This window comes from Accipiter gentilis, chromosome 6 (genome assembly GCF_929443795.1).
Source record: "Accipiter gentilis chromosome 6, bAccGen1.1, whole genome shotgun sequence".
NCBI classification, from domain to species: Eukaryota; Metazoa; Chordata; class Aves; order Accipitriformes; family Accipitridae; genus Astur; species Astur gentilis.
In genome coordinates, this window is record NC_064885.1 from 16932343 (window position 1) to 16953984 (window position 21642).

General features: G+C 45.6%; 1 protein-coding gene across 3 annotated transcripts in view; it reads right to left on the reverse strand.

The window, feature by feature from the left end:
- Positions 1 to 21642, reverse strand: part of NGEF (neuronal guanine nucleotide exchange factor) — a 53158-nt gene that overhangs the window by 9532 nt on the left and 21984 nt on the right. Inside the window, exons 1-9 of one of the 3 annotated variants that reach the window (XM_049803527.1) lie at positions 19737 to 21525; positions 18455 to 18637; positions 18241 to 18350; positions 13242 to 13516; positions 5680 to 5840; positions 5327 to 5479; positions 3183 to 3312; positions 2335 to 2409; positions 288 to 377 (exon numbers count right to left, since the gene is read on the reverse strand). In XM_049803527.1, the coding sequence (XP_049659484.1) occupies positions 288 to 377; positions 2335 to 2409; positions 3183 to 3312; positions 5327 to 5479; positions 5680 to 5840; positions 13242 to 13516; positions 18241 to 18350; positions 18455 to 18528 (1068 nt within the window). In that variant the 5' untranslated portion in view covers positions 18529 to 18637; positions 19737 to 21525. Of the gene's footprint in view, positions 1 to 287; positions 378 to 2334; positions 2410 to 3182; positions 3313 to 5326; positions 5480 to 5679; positions 5841 to 13241; positions 13517 to 18240; positions 18351 to 18454; positions 18638 to 19736; positions 21526 to 21642 lie in introns of those variants that run through there. The other 2 variants (XM_049803528.1, XM_049803526.1) reach the window with 2 other exon arrangements.

Here is a 21642-nt window from a genome sequence, read left to right on the forward strand (position 1 = left end):
GTGGTTTGATGCCAGCGTGTCCCATCTGTGTACACGCACAACATGCTGGTCTCACTGCTGTCCCTGGCCTCTGCAGCACGCATGCACAGAGACCACATGCAACAGATGCTATGCCTGCAGGAGCAGCATCCCCTTCAAAGGCTTTAGAGGGGGACAGTGTGGACCAGGCCACCACTGAATGCTCACTAAAAGGAGTGCAGCTGGGTTACTACTGCCATGTATGTGCACACAACACCTGGATGCTGTTGGTTCACTGTTTGCAAAGGGTTACAAGTCTATACTTATACCTTGATCTTGAATTCCAGTTTCTTCTGGATGCTGATCATCTGCTCTGTTCGGCTCATCTTCCTGACACCTTCATTACATGCTTTCACCACCTGGGAAAAAGAAAGTAGGACGATTTGCCTCCACTGGCCTTAAGCAGGTAAGTGATGATGGACAATACAGAAAGGCCTGACTGTGACAGGGTAAGTGCCCTGCTGTAACAGGAATTGACCAAGCCAAATTCTTCTATCAGCACTGTGTTCGCATGAAAAAGAAAAGGGGGAAAAAAAAACCCCAAACAAAACCCACAACAAAAAGAACCAAACCCAAAAAACCCCAAACACCCAGAAGATGTTATAGCTGCAAGCTGACTATCAGAGGACACGTCAGACAGCTGCATTCAGTTACTGAACCAGACAGTATTAAGCAATACTCCTAGTTGCACAGCAAAGGGAACAGCTCATTTTCCAGGTCTTGACACACTGTGTATCTCATCTTCCTTGTCCCCAACACTTGAAATGAGGTACAAGCACAGTATCACCTTCAAGACGAGAATGAAGCCAAAGATCTTCATTTCAAAGATGCAAATGCTGTGGTTCCGCCAAGCAGGACCGGATGCCAAGGCTATGAAATGTCCCAGGGAAAGAGGCGTTCATCATACAGAGCCCAGCTATGTTCTGAGTACAAACTTTTAACTTAAAAACCACAACCAATGTGCAGGCACTACCCTATTACAGGAACCTTAACCTAGATGCCACTGCCTGTTTCATAAGGAGCAACTCTCTTGAAAACTAGCTAGGTAGAAAAATTATGTTGGAGAACAAGCTCCACTTTGTGCTCTGTTTCTGCTACTCAAAATCCACCAGAATATCAGCAATTGAAACCATGATCAGCTCTTACCTCTCAAATAGGATACCTACAGAGGCAATATGCGCCAGAGGATCTCTGTTGTGATGCCTGTACCTAGCTAGACATTAGGCATCTAAACTTAAACACTTACAGATAAGTAACTATGCAAAGGGAGTTATGAAATTTATCACGTGAGTCACCGCCAGCTGAATATAGAAAAAGCATTTTTCTATCAGCAGTTGTAGTCATCTGCATACTATAGGAACAGCCTTCCTCAGGCTTTCGACCAATGGAAAGACAATTGGCTACCAGATACACCAAGAAGGATTCTGCAAATACTAACTAATGCAGAACATTCTTCATTGCTAAGGTCTCTGTCTTTAACCCTAGCAACAGCCAAAGCGTACACTTCCTAGACTAGTTCAGGGCAAATTCAAGAGCCCATTTGGTTCTAGTAGTTCAGTGAGAAGCTGCAACTGTATCCTCAGGCTGATGCTCTAGCAGTTTTCAACTTCAAATACTTACATTGAACTGCAGGATTCAAGAGATGTTCCAAGCTTCTGATGGCTAAGGGGTTCAAACACTCTGTCTCAGCCCACGTAGCTGCCAGCTACGTCCAGACCATTCAGATATGTAGCCTAGAGGTGGGATTGCCCTGTTTGACCGTGTCAGGAACAGCCCAGATGGAAAACATCCCAACGTCTTCCTGATGTTTTGTGCACAGCAGTAACTAGCACAACTGAATGCCACACCTACCTACCAGCTTCAGGGAAGAGGGCTAAAAGCAGGCTTGAGTACTTCATCAAGAGACTGTTATTCTAGATCAGAGGAAGAAGTGTGCTGTATTAGAGGAAACCTGACACAGTTGTACTCTATAGCCTGTTGCAGCTAATTACAACTCAGTGGGATCCGTCACCTTCAGGTATCTGCAAAAACAGTTTATATTTTCAAAGACCCCGAAGGAAAACATTCTTTCTGCCCTCTCCTACAGCGGAAACATACATGTCTGTTGTTAGCAAGGGGTTCCTTGTCACTGACATCTAAGTGCTGCTAGATTAGTCCATCTTTGAGAGCAAGAAAGACTTAAGAAAAAAAAAATTACTCTTGAAACGCAGCGACAGGATTCAAAGGGACAGCTCCAGAAGCGAATGTAGCTTGTAGGTCTTTTTTTTGCAGGGGGAAAGAGCACAATGGTTTAATCTTAATGGCCTTCAAACTTACCGTTTCCAGTTCTTTATGTGCATCCAGGGCAGTGGTTTCCCTGTCAGACTTCTCTTCCACTTTCTTCAAAATATTCTGCAGGGGAGGAAAGGCTGTGTTAACTCTGATCCTAATCTGACAGCACAGAAAGGTCTTTGCTAGCCTCCGAGTTATTTCTGGCCATCAGCCTAATTACAGGATAGGTGACAGTACAGCGACTCTCACCTCTTAGTTCCTCTTTCTCATTAAAACCTGTTCCCATCTGACCTTATATCTAAAAGAAATATAGCAGGCAGGCTCCTATTTTATAAAAATAATTTAATAAATAAAAAGAGCTAGAGCTGGCACTAACAGACAGTGTTATTGGTAATCCCAGTGGGATAAGACCATTTGGGACTGAGCTGTTTCCTTATCCCTAGAACAATGTCCTCCAGCAACGTTTAGACAAGCTGGCAAAGCACAGGAGGAAGATGGCTGACAGTGGTCCAAGCCACTATGATGGAGGGTATTATACATGGAGCAGTTCCACGTCCTGCTACTGTTCTGCACTGTGCATGTATGTCAGCATCCTATCAGGCAGCTGGGTTGATGGACTGTTGCTACCCCTTCTAGCAGCTCAACAAAGTTCCTCCTCAATTCTTTTGCTCAGTAAAAGCTCTCCAGAAAATTCAATGCTAATTTGGGGATGGTTCTGAGTGACTGAAATCTTTTTTTCATAGTTGTTGAGAATGTCTAACCCTGTGGAAAGGCTTCATCCAGCTCTAGGATTGATCGTGGCTGTATCTAAGCCTCATTTCCAACTGCTGGAAAGCAAAATTCTAGGAGTGATCCAGAAGGCCTTTGGGGGAGAGAGAAGAACAAAACTCTACCTGCACCAGCAGCTTGAGCCGAGTGATCCTTTGAAATGGCAGAATCAGGAAGGAAGAAAAGGACAGGCCTTTGCACTTGGGATCCAGCTCCAGCTGTGAGATCACTTCCCGGAAAGCTGGCTTGTCCTGGCTGAGAAAAGAGAGAGAGAAGGTGAGGGCTTTGAGTGCTGCCCTGCCTGAGACTCTGGTATATGGCTGGTGACCCAAAAGCAGCTTGGTCCCAGAGACAGCATCTGCCTCACCTCTCCCAATAAGAGAGAAGAGGGGAGGAGGGGACTGAATGCTTCTAGGTGTATTTTAATTTAAATCTAGAACTATTTATAGTGTTGGGGGAGGGAAAAAATAGACTTTTAATGTAGAAGCCATGCTAGTGTTCACATGTGTTAGCACATCTAGCTCAGCAGCATATGCTGTGTGCGTAGGTGTGTGTGAATGGGGTGTGTGTCCAAGTAGATGAGTCAGAGGCATAATTATGTATTTTTACACAGTTGGAACTCTGTGACAAGGTGAAATTCACACAGTTGTAAGAACAAGACAAGCCACAAAACAGCTCAAGCTTGGCTACTCCTGGCTGCTTAGCTGGAGGATGGAAATTATTATCTGGCCTGAGAAGGGCATGGGCCGTGCCTGGGCCTTCCCTGATGGTGTTCGCAGCAGACGAGGGCATTGCTGGTCCATGGACACAGCTGCACAGAGCAGCCTCACAAGCCCCAGCTGCCATAGTCAAAGACAATGCTTCCTGGCAACTGCGGGGCCCTGAGGAAGACTTACTCTGCTGGAGTCCTGGCTAGCAGAAACAGCATAGATGCGAAAAGATTTCTAACTGTGCAAAACCTGTCTTTACTGTGTGTGACTCGCAGCATCCAAGGGAAGTAATTGTAAGCGTTTCTTCCTGCTGCAGCAGGTACTTGTGTGATGGTGTGACTCACCAGAGCAACAGCAGAATGGACCTGCGTGCATCTGAGGAACAGCCAAATGGGGAGAACTGTGACACACATCAGGCTTTGAGTTCAGCCAAGTGCTGCAAAATTCTTCTGCTAGCTAGGAGCCTGTGGAAGAAAGTCTATTCTTCTCAATTTGCTTTACATTCTCCCACAGACAAAAAAAATGCTGCCCTCTAAATTTATATCTAGGAATACCTCTATCTCCAACAGGTCCTTTTCAAGCTCAAGTAATCCAGCCTATTGCTGCTTCACTTCTGAATGTTTAGTTAATGGCTCTAGGCACACTGTTTATATTCTGCAGCTATACTGCTTGCCTACGACTGAAGGAAACCCTGCAGTACCCTCTTTTTGGAGAGAATGGTTGGCCAAGCTCAACAGAGGCCCCTTAAAGTGGTTTTTTTGGCCTTAAAAGCTGGAGAACAGAGAAAGGAAAGGATTAGGGCTTGTTACACTTCCCTGAACCAGCTGCTGCTATGGGGAGGAAATACAGTGCAGCATGTGCAATGGGCTGTCCTGAAAGAATCCAGGACATTATAACTAAAGAAAAATTAATTCTCCTGCTCAAAGACAAGCCTGTAGGGCACTCTTTGTTTTGAGTAGCGTAAGAGAATTCCTACTGGACCAAAAGACTTGCTAAACTTGAAAAATACTGCAAAAATGTCTTGGATTGTAGCCTCAGGCCTAGGTAACATCTGTGAGTCTAACACCAGAATGTGAAGAAAATCGTTTTGGTTTTTTTTCCCTTTTAAGAAAATGTTATTGTTCTGAAATAAAAAATCAGTTCTCAACTTTGGGAAGGTCAAATGCATTGCTGAAAAGCTCAGGAAAAGCAGTGGCTGTTCTTGTCATCAGAGATCTGTATTACATTACATACTTGGCCTTTCAATCTCTTGCCTCTACTTGCAGTTTGAAAATACATACATTTCACAAGTGTGTGTCCCCGTGTACACTGTAAATATTTCCCACAGTTGGGAATTGCTGGCTCTGAATTGACTTGGTATGTTACCTGCATACTATATCACCCCACCCTTACTATAAAGCCTTTTAATTGTGTTTTCTTTTTATAGGTGCAGTGAAAAATCAGTGAAGTGGGAAATTGTGTTTCTGTACTATCTAGCCCTTTCTCATAACTATCAAAATTACAGCTATATAGCCTATACAATTTTGCAAAATAATTTAGCATCAAGCACTGGAACTCACAGAAGCTGCTTGTAAGCTCTTTCCTGGTAGGTCTGGTTGGAGACGTAGGTGATGTACACAGAGAAGTGATTAACCGTATGCTGATAGACAATATCACACACATCTGAGATCACGATATTCTCCTCCACCCGCTGCTCGAGGTCCAACAGGAAGCTAGATGAGAAACCCAGCGCTCATATTAATTGTGAACTGAAGAAGCCCCTGGGGTTCAAAGCAATGAATGCGTTCACAGGCTCTTTGAAAAGACAGTGGGTAACACATTGCCCCTAGCCAGCTCCTCCTTCCCTCTACAAATGCGGTTAGCTAAAGCGATGCCATTTAGCTGGACAAAAATCCATCAGGACTTGTCTTACCGCTCACTAACAGCCATGACATCCAGGACATTGGAGAAGAGGATGTGTGCCTCAGACTGGTGTAAGATCTTTTTCAGACGTTCGTTCTCCATGAAGTGAGACACCAACAGATTCAGACTCTTGTAATACGATGCTTCAGAAGTAACCAGCTCAAACATGGCCTGGGGGAGAATCCCAAAGAAGGAAATCAGCAGGTACCTTCTACTTCTATCGTGAGGCACACAAAGTGTTAATGAAAACATCTGTGCTGCACACAGTCATGGACCTTGCACCCACTCTCCAGGCCCAGAGTATGAGGAGAGGTAAGCCCAGAATGGCATTTGCTGTGTTACGGAGGATAGGGACTTGAACAGGGAAGACTTCCTCCCTCAGCCTGGCTCCTTCTTTCTCCCTCCTAAGATGTTCGACTGCATTTCCTTCCACTGAATCTCTCCAGCAGAATTCTCTTTTTTTTCTCATCATATATAAGCAGTCTGATTTTGTGCACATGCACAAATAAAAGCACTTCATGGGCTCCGCCCTTCCTTCTTAGTGTCACTCAGGCTAGACCTGAGGCTGCCCCATGCACTGGTTTTCCCCCCGCCCCATGCCTGCTTGTCATGGTCCTGCACTTTCATGTCCCTTTTGGGAAGTTCCCCTTGGCAGCCTCCATGCACCCTCCAGCTCGCTGCTGATCATGACAGCGCCAGCTTGTATCTCTGCTCGTTGTGGCTTGTTGTGCTACCTAAGAGGGTCTCCTTGCACCCTCTACGCTCTTTGTTTTAGAAAAGCCATGGTGTAGGGGCTGGGGTGTAGAGAATCCAGCACACTGCAGTCCCAGTGTGCAACACATGCTGCTCCTTGGGTCAGAGCTAATAAAAATACATAGCTGTGGTCCTCCAAGCCCCTGTGTGTTCCCTGACCCAAAGGAAATACAGCTGTTACTGTCCAGCTGAGGCTCCCCGGTCAACTCTGGCCATAGGCTTTTCTGACCCAATTCACCGAGGACTAGGACAAGACACAGTAGTCCTTAACTATTACCATAAGCCATAAATAATCTCCAAGTTCCAGCTCTTGCTTCTCCTGTTAAAAGAGAAGTCTCTGGTGCAAAGCCTGGGTTTCTCAGGCCAGGGATGTGGTCTGGGGAAGCAGAAAGATAAATTGATGGTTTGGTTCAGAGATAAATCACAAGTTAATGAGACGAGGATGTAAAACCTTCTGCCCACAGCAGGTCCCGCAGGGCCAGTCCACTATTACCACACAGAGCTTACTTACTCTCCAGGCAAGTGTTTGTCGTCTTTCTTCAGTAGTAGATAAAAAAGGTGATTATTTACACAACTACTGAATCCATTAGTTGAAGTAAGATTAATTGAAGATTCTCACAAGAGTTTCAACATGGTGAAAAATCATTAGATCCTTCAGACATCTCTTGACGAAGGTGCATCTTGGGCTTCTTGTCCTGGGGCTGGACCATGCTGCCGCTACTGAAAAAGGAACCTTTTGGTAGCACAGTGAAAGTCTTGCTTCCTTGAACCTAAAGCTGCTTTGACCCTTGAGCCCAAGCTCCCCTACTCCTCACAGCTCCTCTGCTACACCCTGGTGAGGATGGGGGCTGTCCAAGCAGTGCAGGTGCAAGTCCCTGACCTCCACTAGCTCTCAGAGGCTGTGGGGGGCCAGCTAGAGTCGAGGAGATCCAATGGAGCAGCAGGTACATGCAGTAATTCTTGTGCTCTGTCTTGCGGCTTAGTTGTTCTTTTTTTTGGGTTGTGGGGTTTTTTGGTTTATTTTTAAAGAAATTATTTTAAATTCTCTGCTGATCAGTTTTTGGCCTTTTCCTGGAAATAATCACTATCCATCACAGAAGAACCTGAGGCACAGAGACCTGGGTTATATTCCTGGCACTGTGCTGCAGTCCAAGATCTGGGAGGATGGGCACAACAAGGAGGGACTGTTACTCAATCCAGGGCTGCTAAAATATCAGTTGAAGGGACATTTCAGCTCTTGTGAGGTTGGAAGCCTAGGAAATATTCCTGGTGGGCAGTTAAGTCAAACAGGTGGTCCTTTCCTGCACCAGAGAAGGAGGCTGTGCCTGCACAGCCCCCAGAAGGGAGATAGAGCAAAGGGTGTGGGTAGAAATACACTTGGTCAGTATATGTGGACAGCTGGTGTTTAAGGAATGAGAGGATGGGGGTTTTTTTTTCAAGGCCAGATTCCCAATGAGAAAAGTGGAGGAGTATCAGTTCAGCTTCTCCCAGCAGCTTCACCAGGGCACCCGCTGAACCTGAGAAAGAACCTGTCTCTTCTTCTCTGCATGACTGGCTAGGTCCTAAATGTACCTCTTACAGCTTTAAACTGGACCTTTTTATTCGATAAATGAGAGGAGAAGTGGAAATGCGTAAAGATGCACCAAAGAATAAGACAGGATGTGCTGGGACAGCCTGTCCCTTCCAGATATCCTGGGGATTGATACCACCAGTCATTTTGCACTGCAGCTTTCCAGACACTCCAAGCCAGGAATTTTTTTCTGCAAGGTTTGATTGCAGGATGGCCACGAGAGCCAAGATCAAGACCTGCCACTCTGTCACTGCCTTTAAACCCTCAGACAATTTGCTTCATCTAGAAGGTTGCTTCCTGATCTGCAGAAGCCCCTCTGCCTATGTTTGGAGAAATTAATTTGTGTGTGTTTGCTGTTCACCATAGTGGGGTGTGCCAGACCTGCATGGGCATGTGCAGAGTGCAAGCCATACTAAAGAAATAAAGAAATCCATAGTGAAAATATCAATATACAGGGCTCTAATTTAAAGGAGATGCTAGGAAAGCAAATAACACCTCCCCTGACTGGGACAAGCTTCTGGGAATGTTCACAGCATGTGCAAGGCACAAGTTTCCTAATCTACTTTGGAGATCCAGCTGGTCCTCAGCAGACCCAAAGAACCTACTCCAAGCAGCCCAGACTTCTGTTTCCCTTTTGAATGGTAAGTATGAGCTGCAAACCTCCTAAACTGCCACCAAACATCCAACCATGCGATGCGATAGTGTGGTCTCTGTGGAATAAATGAACTTTGCTAGCTCTAAGCAGTCACTAGAAAAAAAGAGCATGAGCTCTAGCTCTAAGCTGTCACTAGAGAAAAAAAAAGGCATGAGCTTCTGGTCTTGGAATTGCAAAAATAACTAGAAAAAATTTGAACTAAATGTCAATTGATGTAATGCTATCTTCCTGAGTCTACAAATAGTCTGAAACTATCTCTTGGAAACATGACCGACACTGTTCCATCAATCCTCTCGCTCATTAACTTCATGAAATCTCATAGTGACGTAAAAGCTATACTAATCATTTTCATTGCTTATGTTTTGGCAGAGAGATTGAGAAAAGAAAAGAGAAGTGAAGCCTAAAGAAGAAGGAAATGTAGAAGATAAAAAAGGAGAAAAATTAAGAGTCACCAAAGATAAGAGTAAGTAATCCTACAGGCTAAATTCCTATTGAGACAATATGGTGTTTTACTGCATAGAGTGGAAATACCTGTTCCTAATGGCTCTGTTCTTCATGTAAAGCACCAGGTAAGAAGGGGGAATTCTGGTCTAGTCTAGGAGGGATGTTGTTCTGATCCAATACCATGGCATTGGCTGTGACCAGCTCTCACACCTGACTGCTTTCATAGGGCCAGTCTGACATCCATCTGCTAGAAGTGCGGTAAGTCCAGCACAAGAGCTCTCTGGAGGTTTGAAATCTAAGGTTTGCTCAAAGAAGCAAAGGAAAGGAAATATTTTCTGGACATTTTTGTGAAAATGGAAGAAGAGAGAAAGAATGCCTACCTGTCACATGTGCTCTTCCACACAGAGGCCAAGTCACCAGTGCACACAACCACGTTCAAGTCCCTCTTTTGCTTGAGCAAGTAATATTTTCAGAGCAGTAGCTCTCTGATCTAAATTCACACCATGACACATGGTGCAGATTCGTCTGTCTCTGCCCCTTTTTCTAACACCAAAGTGACCTGAATCCAAATAATCCCTGGCAAAAACTTTATAAAAGCTCATACATCTTGGCAAAAATGGTTCAGTTCAAAGATTGAGAATACTTTGCTAAACTATTTTTATTAGGACAATTAGTAAATTGTTTTGGGCAAGTTCCACTCAGCTCAGAATGTCCTAAAACATAGAAGATGAACAGGGTGTAGGAAAATCAATACAGTTAGCAAGCAGAAAAGGAAAAAATGAAGAAACTATACAGTAAATAAAACAAGGACAAAATGAAGAAACTATACAGTAAATAAAAAAAGGACAAACTGAAAGGTAGAGAACTGAACTGGGGAAGAGGAATAAACCGGAGCCACTCCACAAAAAGGCCATACCAATATCTAATTTAAGGTTCATACTGAAAGAAGTTTCACACTGGAAGAAGTTTCACTGATTAAATGTTGTTTCTTCTAATTTCTGGACCGCTATCTCTTCAGAGCCTAGTATCTTGGTGACAGAATTTTTTTTAACCTAAATCACATGTAATAACAGGCAGTGTGTTTTCTCTCTAGTCACTTTTTCCTCCTGCTACATGCATGTTGTCTGTCGTTGACTCCATGTCAGAACCCAAAAAGCATTTCCTTTGGCTTGGTCTTCTTGTACCATTACCTTTTCTAGACAGTTAAAAAAAAGCCCTTGTTGATTCATGTTTTGCTGTGTTCAATGCTCAACAGATGTCTGGATAATTAAAACTACCCTATCAATTACCTAGTCATTTCTGATAATTATTCCAGTAGCACATAATTTTCGTATTTCCCTGATCTCTGTGGTCTGTAACATGTCTTTTGCTTTTTCCTTTGTTCTTCCTTTTTCTGCATTTGCACCCACATTTTTTGTGACACTTCCAGTTGTTTCACATCCTCCTACTCTCACATTTGCTTCAGATGAAGAAGGCTGGTGTGGCAGAGACCATTGCTGTCTGAATTCTGTTTGAGTTCTTGCAGCTAATGGGCCATGCTGCAACACTTTTTTGCTGAAATTGCTGGAGGGTGGATGTGGTTTTTGGTTTGGTATGGTTCTGGGGAGGTGGAGTGGGGGTTTTTGTTTGTTTTGTTTTGTTTTTTTCTTTGTTGTTTTGTTGGGTTTTTTTTCCCCTTCCTGAAACTCCATTTTCTGGCTTATTTGTTCCAATGGGGATAATGACAAATTGCCTTCTTGACACTTTCCAAGCATCCATTGCTCTTCCAGTCAAGTTTCCTGTTTTGATGCTTGAAAAACACCTGTGTCTTGTTTTTTATCTTGTATTGATAACCTGCTTAGTCATTTTCCATCATTGCCAATAAGGAAGACCAGACTCCTCCTCTTGTTCTTGTCTCTTTCATTTTGCAGATTACTGCAGATAAGCAAGTTTTTCTTTGACTATTTAAGCCCTGCTCCATCACAGCTATGGTGGTGTTCCCTTCCTCAACTGTGAACAGGGGTATTTGCTTCAAGTTTCTTTCCATTTGTGTACCGGTATTCCTCCCTGTGGTCTAAATAATACTTTTCTCCTACCTGTCCTGGCTGAAGGGCTCCAAGTTCTTCTAGTCCCTGCGTTTACCACAGCTTTGAAGATAAAATGGGTCAGAACGGTATGATTTTGTCCTTAAGACATTTACTCCAGAATTTCTGCTGCCCTGTACTTCAGGTAAATTCCTCCAGTTCTGCTTCATGGAGCTTTACATTCACTTAATCAAGCCCTTATGTACAGCTTACACTCTCAATTCATATCCAATGTAAGTACAGTTCCAGCGCTGCAGGAGGAAGCAGTGCTTGCTTATAGCAAGGCTGAATTCAACATCATCTCTTTAATTCCATCAGTGATTTCTCCAGCCCTTCTTGTTTTCTGTCCTTGACTCTCCTCACAAAGCAAATTCTCCACTTTATCTATTCAATGTTCAGCCAATTTCACAGCTTTCTGGCTTCTAGCAATTTTATAATCTCTTACTGTGCTAATCCCAGAACAAACAGGAAGAAAATTTCAGCTCTGATAAACTAACATCAGGAGAAAGCACAGCACTTCTTTAAGGCAGCACTGTCCCATCTCCATCTGCTTTATTTCTCTTGTTATTTAAGCAGAGAGAAGAAAATTCAGCACACTTGATGCTGGGGTTCAGCAGCACAGAGATTTTTTCCTTAAGACACCTACAGGTAATGAAAGTAACTAAACAGAAATGGCAGGGTTTGAAATCTATAATGCAAACTTTTAAGCAAATGTTTCTCTGCAAAAGACTCTTCATTTTGAAGCAGAAAGAAAAACAAAAGCTTGTAATCTTTCAGATGCCAGACCGTGTTTTTAACGCTGGCAGTTAGAAGCACTGTGTTTTGCCAGGTAAGCAGAACAAATCTGATATAGAAATAACCACTGCAGAATAAGAACATGGGAAAGCAAAAAATTACTTTAGTCACCTTCAGCCATAACCCTGACACACTAATAGTCTGTGCTGCCAGCCCAAGCTACCCTGTATAAACATGGGTCCCTTCTACTAATGATGTAAGTAATACATCATTACTGCCCATCACACCCCTACAGTTCACAAGATGAGCCTTTCCAGTGTAACAGTGAAGTTAGTTACAGTCTTGGCCACGACTAGGGTGGCATTGTATACACAACGGATTAAAAAATGTTGATTGTGCAAATCCAAGTAAACTTAGGGGGAACTGCTCACACCCCAAGATGTTCTTCAGCCCTTTGGGTACAATCTTATGAGCTGCAGCTGAACAGATACACTGCTGCAACAGTCTCACCAGAAGCAATCCTGGCACAGGAGTATAGTAGGGCTCAGAATCGAGCCTTTGAAGGCCCGCTGCTGGTATTACAGTGCACACCACACACTAAACAAGGCTTGTTCATCTCCACTGCTGGCTAAAAATGCAGTGCTATGCATTGACAAAGAGCACTCACATTCCCCACGCTATCTAAAACAGCAACCAGTTATAAATTGTTGTGTGACTGATGTTGTCATTAATTGCAGCAGCTACCCCCACCTACTGCTTTGATGCAGCCCTATAAATTAACAGCGTATGACTCTTAGTGATGTCATGCACTGTATGGCTAAAATGCAAATATACCTGTACTATTTTTTACTGTTTTGCATAAGACTCCAAGTAACAACATTTGAAAATAAGGAAGTTTATCAATCTCCATCTCTTCCCTTTCCATTAATGTCATCATATTTAAAACAGATTACAGTTAACGGTTGAATTCTTCTAACATTTCTGGTGGAAAGTATGTATCCTGCCAGTAACTTCAGAAGAGGATTAATGTGCAGTGGGAACCAAAAGCTTTATTGCAAGAGCCTCTTCATTATCTCTCTTCCTTTGTAAATTGCTCCTAATGCTGAATCAGAAAAGAGAAAAGAAGTTCTTTTTTGCTACAGAAATGTCCAGCAGCAATAGCATATAGAACATCTGTAGTTTCAAAAAAAAGAGCAAGTGGTGCTAACCAGTGCAACACCGAGAAGTACTCAGCAGGCCAAGGCTTGTCTGTGACTTCTACGAAGCTTTTCATTTTTAAATCTTGATCATTTGACTTAATTCACTCTCGCTCTTTTAAGCAACAACCCGGCCAAGAAACATTCCCCCATTACCTCCTGCAGCTTGATCTCGTCTGGCTGGAGGATGCTGAGGACCCCGCTGCTCCGGATCTCAGGAAGATCCTGCCATAAGTTGAACCTGGAGTTGGAGTTCCTTAGTAAACTGATTTGTGGTGGAGCTTTGCTTTCAGTTGTACTTGTAGCTTCTGCTTCAGATGGGGTTTCCTCGCTGAGTGAATGCTCCTCAGGGTCTGTCTGTGAATCCTGCAGTCGTCTAGTTTCAATCTCCTGGCGTGTGGATTTATCTCGATATTCCTGATACAAGAGTCCTAGGAGGCAACATAATAGGTCTGAGAGGTTACAACTGAACAAAAGAGTAGAAATGTATTGTGGGAAAGGATATTTGTTTTGCATTAGTTCACCTCAGCAAAGGTGAGAGAGATCACTTCCGTGCTGAGCAAAAAGCCAATCATGGCATTCCTATTTCAGCCAGAAGTGGAAACTATAAATGGAAGGCCATTTCTAAATCCAAAGTATTGTCAACAATCTGCTCTCACAAAACATTTAGTAACACAATCAGATGAATCCATGATCAATCAGAAGACATAAAAGAAGCAGTTTGTTATTTAAACCTTGATTTTCTCTGCAATATTATTATGTTTCAAGTTATATAGACTGATAGGTATGTGTAAGTGTGTGTCTGGAAAAGTAATAATGCATATATTGAAACTACTTTAAAGGAGCAATTGGATGGCCATGAAAATCCTTAAGGAAACACTGAGCTGCTGTTAAGGTGCTGGACAGGTGAAGCATTGGGACAACAAGCTACAGTTACTAGTTTGTTTTGGTATTGACCTCATGGTTAGCCTTGGACATGTTGCTTAATTTCTTTCTGTTTTCCTTCTCGGTTTCTAAGATGAATGAAGGCAAGAAATTAACATTCAAAAGGTACCTGAATGCCACAGCACTAAGGAAAAGGCTCTGAATTCATACCATCTTGCAGCACATCAATCACATGAGGTGTCTTCTGAGTTTCACTTACTAACTTCAGGAGCAGACAAAATTGCACAGAATTTGCCCCCACCCCTGATTTTAAATGACAGCACAAAAAAGGTAGGAATCCTGAAATTCCTTGGCCATCTTTAGAAGATCCTTTGTCTCTCCTAGGGCTTTCTAACTGTCCCATTTCTCTTTCTAAGCCATCTACAGGACCCAGAATATTAATTGCTTGAAAATAAAATGTAATTTAGAAGATATGAAAAGACAAGAGAGCATGAGCCTGCTCTGAGTCACTCTCCTCACTCAAACTGAAGGAGCGCAATTTACGTTATCTCCCTTGGTTTATACTTGAATTGCAAAGTTTAATATGAATTAATAAAGCCCCTGATGTTAAAAAACCCCCACAACCCTACTTTTTTTTTTTTTGCCTGAATCTTTAGGGGTTAAAATCTATCTGGCATTCACGATATTGGATCTCAGAAGCAAATTCCATGTGTAATAAGATGAGAGACAACTGGGTTGGGAGTTTGTCTAGGGAGGGCAGAAACATGGATGTTACTGCCTATTAAATCTCTGGGTCAGTTTTCACAAAGCTCCATACCAGTCACTGTTAAAAACTGTATCAGAAATATGCTGGGGAAAAGCACAGGCACAAGGACAGCATTACTGCAGTCTGCAAGTATATCCTGCTATCTGTTCTCCCTGGAAAGATGCTCAACAGTGGATTAAAATAGCAATAAGGGTAGCTGTGCCTAGGAAACCATACAGTCTTCTGTTAGCTTCCTACACAATAACTGAAGAGAGGAGACTTCCCCTGAAGTTTTGCATGCTGCTGCTACTTATATAATTTACCTCTGCGTCAGCTAGGCTTATATGACTTTCCTAAGCATTTCCGCCTGTTATTTAGCATCAGTGAGGGTGCTGAGGATGTAGCAGGGTGGAAAGGCTCCTTCAGGAATGGAGCAGAGAGCCTGCTGAATCGGAGCTGCTTTCAGCGGTGCTGATCTGTAAACTCAGCCTGTGCTTGCAGGCTTTGGTGTGGTAGGGCACTGGGCACTTTCTACCCCACCAAACTGCACTCCAGACAGCAGGACAGGCTGGGAGGTAACACCCTGCAGCAGTATGGACAGCACTTGACTCAAGGGAAAACATGCTGGGAAACTGAAGTATAATCTATTTTACTCATATTGGAGATAATGATACTTCAGTGTCTGACTGTACAGCCATGTTGTGCTGGTGGGTCTGCCCTGCAAGTCAGAGGCAATTAAGGATATTTTGTGTAAGGGGGATTTAGTGTCCCTTGTGCAGATCTGGAGAGGAGCCCTTTAAAAAAGATCCTCAAGACAAATTTCCCCTTTACTTTTAAGGAAATAAAATCCAGACAATGAAACTTATTCTTGTTTCCAGGTTCCCCATCTGACCAACCGAACAGGTAAGACCTGCGGAGCCCTCAGTGGCAGGCAAAGGCAAATACGGGCATGGGGACATTGATAGACCAAAGGCATCTACCACCAGAACTCATTCGGAAATCACAACAAGGTAACTCATTTTAAGGAGGGAGCTGAAGAGAGACTGGCTGAAGCTCTGCCACAGACAGCAATATGGGGAGGAAGCAGAAAAGTGATACCAGAAGAAAGACAAAAGACAGGTAGATGTTGAGGCAGAAGAAGCATAGGAAGAAACTAAGAGGGTTGTGCTAGCAAGGAAAAAAGACATACTCACTATCTTGCTGTAAAAGGTCTATCCATATGTTGGTAAAGAGGTTACAATGGGTACAGCAAAAGCTTAGATGAGAGAAAGGGAGAGAAGCCATGCAAAAGCCTACTCTAGATGAAGCAGGAGATGGTCATGGCACAGGATGGGTGGTGTAACAGATGCAAGGTCAGGGAACAGGGTTTTGACATTGAAAGGAGAGCAATATATCTGGGAACTGACTGAATGTGTAGAAAGAAGCTGAGATTAGTAGTTGAATGTCACTCAGAAGATACAATGCTTATGTTTAGTAAGCGAACAAGTACAAAATGTCAGAGACCTGTACAAGCTCCATTCATTGCTTTATGTCCCAACTGTCCCTACTGCTGTGATCTGGCTAAAGGTTAACTGTGTGGTCAGAGCATTGGCTTGGTGTCACCTGTTGGCTTAAGTGGTTAAGGCTGATCTTCCCAAGGGGTGTTTACATAGTTTGCATAGTACCTAATAGACTTCCCCCTTTGTGTTTATTCCATTTAATTTTGCTGCCACAGTCTCCCTTCCCAGCTCTCTCAAAAACTGGGAGGGGAATTGAAAAACTAGTTACTAATTGTGGAAAATCCTCACCTTAGAGACTTTGCAGTGCTTTTAAAGTAAACGTTATTACACTGAAAGCTATGTAAAATCTCAGGGGATCCAGAGATGTTTTCTCTGAAATTCTCTGCTCCAGTTTCAGGCAAAAAGTCCATTAATGCCTGAAAGGCAGGAGGGAGGGAAAGGAGTGAGTATGTTCCAGCCATTTGAAATGACCTGTCTATTGAGGATTAGCCTTGCATCTCTGGTTGCCAAAACCCTGTCTCCTCCATCAAGGTGCAACAGACCTACTTGCAGTTATACTGATGCATGCAGAGCTATCACACAGCTTCCTTCTGATATACAGCACATAAAAATACATATGAATATAGGTTGTTTTGAAGTCCTGCTGGTTTTAGTATTTTTATTATGCCTCTTAGCAGCACAGTCCCAGTAAACTGACAATATACTGACACATTTGCCTTGGGAGATTAGTACCTACACAGCCAAAAGCAAGTAACAGATCTGGTAACATCCATGCAAATTGTTCACCACTTTCCTCCAGAAGGCCCTGAACTCAGCTGTTTTGTCTGACAGACACTGGGAGGCTGCTGGTTTCACACCAGCCTCTTTCCCCAGCACTGTCCCTGTGGCATCAGGCACTCCAAGAATCAGCCCTGGCTGCCACGACCTGACACCAAACTGCAGCCACTCTCCTCTCAGAAACAGTGTGAGAATTCTCCTTTTTCCTGCCCGGGAGGTTTGCCTTGCTGCTCATGATAGTTATCTACCCAATTTTCCCATGCAAAGTGCTACAGTTCCTCTGGATTCAAGTATCTTGCAGTTTCACTTCCTGAAGTTGAATGTAACTGTTTAAAAACGAAGCTTCTATATTCCCACCATAAAACCTGCCTCAGGATGGGGGTTAACTTTGCAGTTACCCAAACCTCTCTGAGGAATGTCACAATTCAGATGTGGGAAACCAAGAAACAAGCTGTGAAGCTCCTCTCTGCATCCCACAAAAAAACCCAAAACAAACAAACAAAAAAACCCCCACAAGAGCAAAAGCCTAACAGTCTTCTCCTCCACAGCCACCCAGATAACCTCAACTCTGCCTTTACAAAGAGACCACAAATGGTAAAATAACTTACTTCTCCATTGCAAATGCTACACCAGCGGCTGTTAAAAATACACACCGACCCCAGTGCATACAGCTAACATCCAACAGGATGGTTGACCCAATAATTTAATCTTATGCCTTTTTGAGTATGGAAAATCAGATTTCAGCAGAAAGTTGGCTGTTGCCTTAACGATTAACTGCTTTGTAATTACAAGAAGAACAGAGGTAAAGCTACTCAGCGACACCATTAAATCTCCTGCCAGGCAGCGTGCAAACCTGCTGCCCCTAAAACCAGCAAAAAGCCACCGCTAAGGCCATGGTTACTAGGTTTTACACCAACAGAGAGATTTTCCCAGCGAGGACAGTTGGGTTCCCGCAACACAGCTGCCTTACCCCTGCCTGAGGCTCCCTCCTGCCATGTACCGCTTGGGTTTAGATCTGGGTTTCGTTCGCTAAATGCTGCTGGTTTGGGGGGTTTAGGGGGGCGGGAGGCGGCGGCTCGGCTCGGGCGAGGGGCCCGGCCCGCCGCGGCGGCACCTCTAGGGGCTGCTGTGCTGCCGCGAGTGCGGGGAACGGCAAAAGCGACGAAGTTGTGGGAGAGCGCGGCCGTCGGACAACGCCCCCCCCCCCTCCCCCCCGACCGGATCCCCTCCACGGGGGACGGCTCCTTACCGATGTGCTCGATGAGGTTCCTCCAGGAATCGGCCGTCATGGGGTGGGCGGGCGGCGGCGCCTCGGCGGTGGCGGCGGCGGGGCTCTCCTCAGCGGCCGCGGGGGGCTCCCTGGGGGGGGGACGGAGGCACCCTCAGCCGCGGCGGCTGGACGCGCCCCTCCGCCCGCGGCCCCTCGCACCCCTCCCCAGTATCCACCACCCCACCCCGCTCACCTGCCGGGCTGTCCCGCCGACCCGTCCTGGTCGAGGGCGCAGGCGGCGCTGAGTGCCGCGGCCAGAAGCTCCATGGCCGGCGGCGGCAGGCGGTTGCCGAGCAGCTCCGGCGGCAGCGGCGGCGGCGCGGGGCTGGGGGAGCCCGGGCGGTTGCCACGGTAACGGGGGTAGGAAGGCAGAAGCCTGCGCGGGAGGGAGAGGGGAGATGCGGCCGCCCCCGGGGCGCCCCCGCAGCCCCTCGAGACCCTCTGAGCCCCCAAGCCCCCTCAGAGCCTCTCCTCAGACGATCCCCCCCCCCCCGCGTCCCCATGGGTTCTCCCCCCCAAATCTCTAGAGAGTCCCCTCAGAGCCTCCCCTCAGACCCCCTGTCAGGCGTCTCCAGGTGCTCTCCACCCAAATCCCCTCAGAGCCTTCCCAAACCTCCCCAGAACTCCCTCGGGCTCTCCCCCCAAATCCCCGCAGAGCCCCCCCCTCAGGGATCCCCACAGATTCTCCCCACAGAGACCCCTCAAAATCCCCTCAGAACCTTCCCTCGGGCCCCCATAAGCTCCTCAGAGCTCCCTAGCCCCTCGCAGCCCCTCTCCGTGTTCCCAGATCTCCTCTGAGGCCCCACAGAGCTCTACTGAATCCTCGCGGAGCCCCCTCAGTCTTCCCCAAATCCTTTCCGAGACCCCTCAGAGCCTGTTAGAGTTCCCCAACCCCGCTCCCTCAGAGCCCCCCGCAGCCCCTTCGGAGTCGCCCAGGCTCAGCCCTCAGGGCTCCCACACGACCCCTGAGTGCCCCCACAGCCCCTCTCAGAGCCTCCAAAATCCTTTCTGAGCCCTCACAGACCCCTCAGATTCCCCCCCCCGCCTCACAACCTCCGCTCTCAGAGTCCCTGACCCCCTGCAGCCCCCCACCCTGTGCCTGGCACCCCTGCCCACAGAGACCTCCTCAGCCCCCCAGCTCCCCTCCAGCACTCCAACACAGGTCCCTCCTCCTCCGGGAGGCTGACTCCATCCTCCCCAAAGGCCCCCCCAAAAGGCAGCAATCCCTGCCCCAGGGACCCCCCACCTTCACAGGCCCCCCTACCTCCATCCCCTCTGCTCTCCTGCAGAAAGGCTGCTTCCCTAGATTCAGGGAAGCCCCTTCTCCATCCCTTCCCTCCCTCCCCAGCAAGGCACCCTCCCCCAGCAAGCACCCCCACACCCCATCCCACCCCATGCACCAGCCCGGGCCCCAGCTCCTCTCCTCCATGCACAGCCACCCCACAGCGGGAAGGGGGTCCTGCCCTGGCACTAACCTCTCCTCCCTCAGACCCGGGGCATAGCGCTGCCCCCCATCCCCTGCACCTCTCTGCCTATGTGTGGCTGGCGCAGGCTTTGAGGGAGAAAAGGGAGTGGGAGGGGGGGGGTCTCCTGAGTTGCTTCCAGATCTGGTGCATATGGTGCATTTCTTCTCTGGGAATGAAACACTGAGATGGAGGACTGTAACTGGGAAACTCAGCCTAATCCCTCCTGCCGGGCACCGCACCCTTTACCCCACAGGACTGACTGCTATCCGCCTCTCCTCCTCCAGCAGGGCTTTGCACCCAGGTCATTTCCCCCATTTCCCCCTCCTTAGCGTCGCTACTTCCATAAGGATATATGTCTCATTTAGGCAGTAAGTATCTCAGTACTCAATGATCTATATCTGTCTTCGTTCAGGTAATTGTTTTTCTGCCTCAGGGATAAATCCTCTTGAGCTCCAGAGTACAGTTACACCCTCGGATCCGTTCGAGTGCTTGCAGGCAGGCTGGGTGCAGCTCTTCCCTACACGTTAGTAACCCTCAGCAAAAAAACGTCATCTGCACCACATTGCAATTGAGGAGTGAACAGTAGAAAATGCTCAGCTATTCCTCATGTTCCCTTTCTCCCTGTGCATAAATAACCATGGTTTTTTTTCTGTACGTGATAACGTAATTTATGCAACAACATAAACCCCATGTGTTGGTCTCTATGTGTAAAATGGTTCCCTTTTTATCATTTTTATATTGTATTTGCTAAATGGTATATCAGGATAGCTTCCAATCAGCGCATGACTATACATTCAGAAAAACTCCTTCAGCTCATGTGAACTAGATCTCGATCCAGCACACTTGAGAGCTCAGTCCTTAAGTTATTAAGAGGCAGAATGGGAGAGAAAAACAGCTGAAAATGTCATTGAGGACTCAGAGAAGACTGTCAGTCCCAGACTGGGAGGTCGGAAGGACCACACAACTGATCAGAAAAATCAGGGTGAGGGTGAGAGCTGGAGCCTGTTTTGCACTCGGAGGAGGAGGAAAAGAGCCTGACAGCTGGGGCTGTATGGGGGGGAGATTGTCATGAAGTAGATGGTCAATATGGGATGAAAGTGGGTTATCAGCCATTAAACACTGGGGCTAGGGGGTTTGAGGATACAGGTGAGTGAGGGGGCTGCCAAAACATTGTAGAAGGGATAAAGCAGCAGAGACTATCTGAAGCTCTGCCTAATGACTGATGTTTTGGTGGCTGGCTGCCAGGACAAGAATACTGTCAAGGGTTTTAATAAGTGGGTAGGATGCTAAAAAGCTTCTTTCTTAGAAGAGGGGAGGGAGGACATTAACTGTACCAAACCTCTTTGTTATCTTGAATTCTGGAAAAGTGGGGATGCTGTTTACAGTTTTCTAAAGGGAAGGACCAAAAGCAGTGAGGACTTCTCCTTAGTATACAAAGGGAAGTCAGTGCATAAGCTCTTACTGACACTGCTAGAATGAATGTATATCTAAATATAACTTCTGGATCTACTTAAAAAGTTTCAGAAGTATGCTTTGAGAGTAACAGATTCTAACCCCTCATATTGCTTCACTCCTAAGGGTTAAATCTGTTGCAAATTGAAATTTCTTATGTCTCAGTCATGTTATGAAAAACATTCAAAAATAGAAAGCATCTTTTCAGGATCCCATAACTGTCTGGTAATTTGATCCAACCTTTCTTCCTTTTTCCTTCAAATTTTCCAAAATAATTTCACTTTTGGTGTGAGATGAAAACCCGAAAGGATCAGTAAAAGTAATAATGATAATGAAAATCTTGGAAGCTATGGGAGGCCACAGCATGTATTTTTGTGTCTCAGATCTGTTCCACTGTGTAGCAGTGACTAATAGTCTACTTTTCCTTCCTTTAGAACTTTTTTCTTTTTAGTTGTAATTTGGT